This window comes from Eimeria tenella, genomic scaffold (assembly GCF_000499545.2).
Source record: "Eimeria tenella Houghton genomic scaffold, Eth_scaff96, whole genome shotgun sequence".
In the NCBI taxonomy this organism is placed as follows: Eukaryota; Apicomplexa; class Conoidasida; order Eucoccidiorida; family Eimeriidae; genus Eimeria; species Eimeria tenella.
Genome location: NW_013543473.1, coordinates 3,204 through 8,711, shown reverse-complemented (window position 1 = coordinate 8,711; position 5,508 = coordinate 3,204). Strand labels below are relative to the sequence as shown.

General features: G+C 44.9%; 1 protein-coding gene across 1 annotated transcript; it reads right to left on the bottom strand.

Moving 5' to 3' along the window:
- Positions 1-3,340: 3,340 nt before the first annotated feature.
- ETH_00031040 (uncharacterized protein) lies at positions 3,341-4,943 on the bottom strand (the record flags this gene model as incomplete). Its single annotated transcript, XM_013378720.1, has 3 exons — positions 3,341-3,375; positions 3,681-3,776; positions 4,172-4,943. The coding sequence occupies 3 exons, from the start codon at positions 4,941-4,943 to the stop codon at positions 3,341-3,343; spliced, it is 903 nt and encodes a 300-aa protein (XP_013234174.1).
- Positions 4,944-5,508: the final 565 nt, after the last annotated feature.

Here is a 5,508-nt window from a genome sequence, read left to right as displayed (position 1 = left end):
CGGTTGTATTCTGTGATCCTTATCAAAACGATATCTGCAGTTCAGTGATAATGCGTTTTGACCCAGAGCATGCATGCTATGTCCTAAGATCTTCACTGATGGTAAGAAATCGGACCCGAACACCCACATCCTGAGCGATTCTTGTGCGCAGATTGTAAAATGCTGGTGCAGTGACTCTTAAAGGAAGACAGCGAGATAGTCGAGTCTTGACTGCGAGGCGGAGTCAATCAAAAAGATAGTCAGCTACCTAGTTGACGGAGGCTAACCATGGCCGTTCATTCGTTTTTCTATGCACACGTACCTCTGCAAAATGCTCAGTTAAAAACCTCCTAATATCATGCATTCGCGTGATATTAGCTAGACATGGTACGATGAGGGACAAATGTTATATTGGAAAGCCTGGTATGCAGGCATCGCTGACGCAGTCAGACTGTTCGAAAACACGCTTTCACAGAGAAAACATAAAACGTGGCGCCTTGTCGGAGTCAAGCCAAGTATTGATTATTAATAGCTTCTATAGAACGTGCCGTGATTCAGCCAGTATTTTGTTTAGGGCTAACTGGGCCAAGGTGACGGCTGTAGGTGCTCTTAATGTACGACGAGTTCGACGTATTGCGTTGAGCAAACACACCTAAAGCATCCATTCCATACTGTGCACGTGATAATGCTGGATGTGAACATAAAATTATCGAAATACATGAAATCTCACCAATTATTTTTTAAATAGTCACAGGCAGCGCTCGAAGCAACCGAGCTGCTAAGCCTTGTGAGATTTCTCTTGGTACGCAATATAGTATAACTTTGCCGGCATGCAGGCACGTATGTACTGTAGAGACGCATACCTGCCCACTGCTGTTACTAAAGTGCAACAGTCTCAGGCCCAACGCTGCTTTTCGCGTGCTAGACAAGAGGCTTGTGTAATGCACGTACTTTTCCGCAAGCAAAGTACCGTGTGGTATGCATGAATCATGGCAACTGTCTAGTTGAGCGGGTGTACAGACGCCTTCAACGCTTCCGCAGTGCAAAGTACTTTCTGGTTTAAACGTTAGAAGGGGGCCCCATGACTCTCAGCTCAAGGCGCAATGCCTGAGGTAAGTAGGGCTTCTGAGTTGTTTTAGCAAATTCAAAAATCGACAGCATCGCCACCTGTACGTATTGCATCTTTCACCTGAATACAAAAAACGTTTTGCTCACTTTCTGCGTTGCAAGTGTACCTTATAAACGAGTGTCTTATTTCATCAGGTAAGTCCCTTTTTGATTGGCTCATGCAGTTTCAATTAGCGTCGCTTTGATTAAGCGAACACTTCTTAGCACTGATTATCTGCACTTTAGGCTTTGCAGTGCAAGCAAGCTGCTTTGCACTGCAATTACCGTACAGAAAAAAAATTTCGAGGTAACACTGCAGTCTTTAACTTCATCCAGTATCCCGTCTTTCAATGAAAGCCTACGCGTTTGAGCTAAAGCACTCGATGCCAACAGAGTTAGCCCACAATGGCTCGTCAAAGCTCACACTCTGCTTAAAGACCAGCAGTGGGGCTGGCCCCTTTACCTGATGAGATGGCATCGGAAATAAGTCTTGTTTCAACTGAAAGGCAACAACATACATTCAAAGGTTGGGCTGTCCGAGCTATTACTGCAGGCTTCCTACATCTATGCGATGCTACAACTTCCGTGGCCTCAGCTTTGCTTCGTTAGCGATCCTGGAAACCAAACATTTCTGCCGAGCTTGAAAAAACAGCTCTTTTCAAAATGAAGAGGGAAGTATTCTTGCAGCATCAATTTTGCACAGAGTCACCCCTTACGCACAAAGATCTAAAGCTCATCTGTAGAAGAATATGCACAGAAAAGGCTGGTGGCACAAAAGGGTAATGAATGCGGCCGGGACGCAACTTAAGCCTTTGTGTTGGCGTTCAATGGTTGAAGCGACAACACATGAAGTCAGTGTGGTTACTTAACAGACAAACAGCCCAAATTATCCTTTCTGAGGACGTACACTAAGAAGGACGTGCTAGTCGTACGGCATGGTTCGAAGCTAGTCTTGATTCGGAGCCTGCTGATGCTTTCAAGTTGCTGTACCTAACTGTAATGGGCATTCGTGCAATGAAATGAATTTATTGTTCTATTAACACAGTTTACGAGCTAATAACGACGAAACTCGCACGTATACACGTGGCATCGCTAGACTTACCAGCTGCCAGATGAGTGTTACATCTCCAAGTCAAGCATAGAAATGCACTCGAGTGAGAGGCTGCTGGGCCATATAAAAGTCGTCAAGGCTTGCCGTTGACTCCTTGCCCTTGGGTGTCGCACTTCAAAAATAGTGAACGCAAGATTCGGAGGAGTGATATTCATAGTGAAACGTTGTGCGCGGCGTCTGTATGAGATTCGGATGGATTAACCGTGGCAGAACAGAGCTACATACTTTTGACCGCAGCAACGGTGCTTCATAGTGCGCTAGAAGAGAAAGCAAGCATTTTGTATGCAGCAGTTGGGTCACCTACATATTCCAAGGCATGTACAAAAGCATGTGGGGAGCTTTCTACTACATGGTGTAACAACCTTCCCATGCTTTTTCTGCCTATGAACGCGTACGATCTGCGGAGCGGAAATCACATTCCAGGATCGAAGGCGGTTTGGGCGACTCATATGCAAAAATCAATACACGCGCAATACTACTTGCAATGTCTTCATAATCTGGAAGTGCAAGGAGTTTGGGAAGCGACAAAGCGTCAACACACTGGCAAACCATGGCGCCGTCTCTTTGTGTCACTGCTGCCTCTTGCTAAAACGCCGTGGAGATAACCTGACAAAGTCTGTTACAGGCAGCCTACACCTAAGACGTTCTAAAACATATTCACAACCGTAGGAGAAGTACAGGGAGGGGGCTTTTCATTCCTTCAGCAATAAGCATACTAACTGGTCAGTAAAGTGGAATTAAAACGTATTTTTAGCAATCAACTTCCCAGCACAAGTAATTAGGGGGCCTCAACATAACTGAATAGTAAACCAAATTTCCCGATGACGCTTTTGAATTTGAAAAAGCGGTCTGCGACACGTTTACAGAGATTTACATTCACTCATCACAACTACGGCATCGTGAAATGCTTCTTCGAAAATGCAGAACTCAGTGATGCTATTAAAAGGCACTCACTGTCTGCACAAGCATGACTAATTTGATCAGGCCGAAAAGCAGGACTTCCAACGCGCTCCTTTTTTGAATTTGTTGTTTTTGGAAATAAAATGAAAAAGTAAAATGAAGACTCTACTGATAGTGCTGCGCACACGCAAACCCTAAACCCTAAGCCCTAAACCCTAAACCCTAAACCCTAAGCCCTGAAGTTTAAGCCTGGACTCGACCACAAATATTCTTAAACCCTGGACCACAAACACAGACCCTAAACCCTAAACCCTAAACCCTAAACCTCAAGCCCTAAACCTTAAACTACAAACCCTAAACCCTAAACCCTAAATCCTCAGGGGATGGATTTGTTGAATTGAGATCCACCAAAATAGCAAAAGGACACACAAATAAAAAGAGAATTAATAATATTTAAAAAGATAAAAGAAATAAAAATAAATAAAGAAAACAAAAACAATGAAAAGGAATAAAAAGAAATAAAAAGAAATAAAAAACTAAAAAAGAATAAAAAAGAATAAAACCAAAAAAATAAAAGCGTTACCTTCTGCTGCTGCTGCTGCTGTGTCTCCTGTGCTGCAGCAAAGCACAACAGCTTCTCGAGTGTCTTTTTTGTCTCTCAAGAACTTCATAAGTCCCACTGCAGCAGCAGCAGCAGCAGCAGCAACAGCAGCAGCAGCAGCAGCAAAAGCAGCAGCAGCAAAAGCAGCAAAATGAAAAATGCAGCAGCAGCAAACCACAAATCTTAATCCTAATAACAATAATGAATTTAATTTTAATTCCTTTTCTTTTAGTTTGCTTCAGATTTGCTCTTCATTTAGCTTCGACTGTTGCTGCTGCTGCTGCTGCTGCTGCTGCTGCTGCTGCTGCGTTTGTTTTATTGCTGCAGCTTACCCGCAGCAGTTAATTCACCAGAACTAAATGAATAAACAAATAAATGAATAAATAAATAATAAATTAATTAAAAATAAAAAGTAATAAATAATAAATTAATGAAATTAAATTAAATTAAAAAAATAAATAAAAATAAATAACCTGTAAAAGTTAGCGCCAGAGACACAAGTCCTTTTGGGCTTCCGTTTTTGAGCTGCAGCAAAAAGAACTCTTCGTCGCTACTGCTGCTGCTGCTGCTGCTGCGGATTTGGCCTCTAGATTCTTTTCTGCTGCTGCTGCCCGCTGTCTCCTTTTGTCTCTCTTGCTTCCCTGCTGCTGCTGCATGCAGCCGCAGCAGCTCGGGGAAACTCCACCCTGTTGCTGCTGTTGCTGCTGCTGCTGCTGCTGCTGCTGGGCTGGCTTCGTTCTGTTCAGAGTCTGTTGCTGCTTTGCTGCTGCTGCTTGCTGCTGCTGCTGCTGCTGCATCGGGGGACTCTTCTTTGTTCCTTTCAGCTGCAGCAAGCCGCTGCAGCTGCTGCCAGTGAGCCCCAAAGAGTTGCGCAGCAGCAGCAGCAGCACTGCTGCTGCTGCTGCTGCTGATATTCCGGCCCGAACTTCCGTGCTGCAGCAGCGGAAGCTCACTAGAGGGGCCCCCCAAGAAGGTTTTAAAGGCCCCAAACTTCCGGGGGCCCCCGGGGGGCCCCCCGAAGGTTTTGTAGGCCCTGAGGGCCAGGGGCCCCCATGGGAGGCCCCCAGTACCCTCTGGGGGCCCCCCGGGGGTCCCCCCCCCGGTACCCTCTGGGGGGCCCCCGCTGGGGGCCCCCACCCCAGCACCCTCCGGGGGGCCCCCAGGGGGGCCCCCAGGAGAGCCCCCAGGGGGGCCCCCGGGGGAGGAGGCCCCCAAAGTACCCTCGGGGGGCCCCCCGGGCCCCATAGACTCCCGAGAATGATGCTGGACCCTCTGAAGTCGGAAAACTTTTGTATTTAATTTATCTTTTTGGATTTTTTCGAAAATGTTTCTCAAGAGAGAAGGAAGAGCTGCTGATAGTTCTGAAGAAGCTGGAGAGGGGCCTTCTAGGAAAAAGAAAAAACGCAAACAGAGAATTGCCCATATTGCAGCAGCAGCAGCAGCACAGCAGCAGCAGCAGCAGCAGCAGCAGCAGCGGCGGCGGCGGCAGCACGGAGGCCGCTCTTGGCGTGTTCAACCATGGTAAAATGAATTAAATACTCTCTAATTAGCAACTAATAAATAAATAAATAAACAAATAGTTATTTTAAAAATCAAATAAATAAGTAAATAAATAACAATTTAATGCAATTTAAAAAGATTTATTTTTTGTTACCGTCGGCGTCAATGAAGAGCTGCAAAATGCGCTCCAGCAGTGCAGGAAAGGACAAACGCCTAAAACAAATAAATAAACAAACAAATAAATAAACAAATAAATAAATAATAAATAAATAAATAATAAATAAATAAATAATAAACAATAAATAAATAA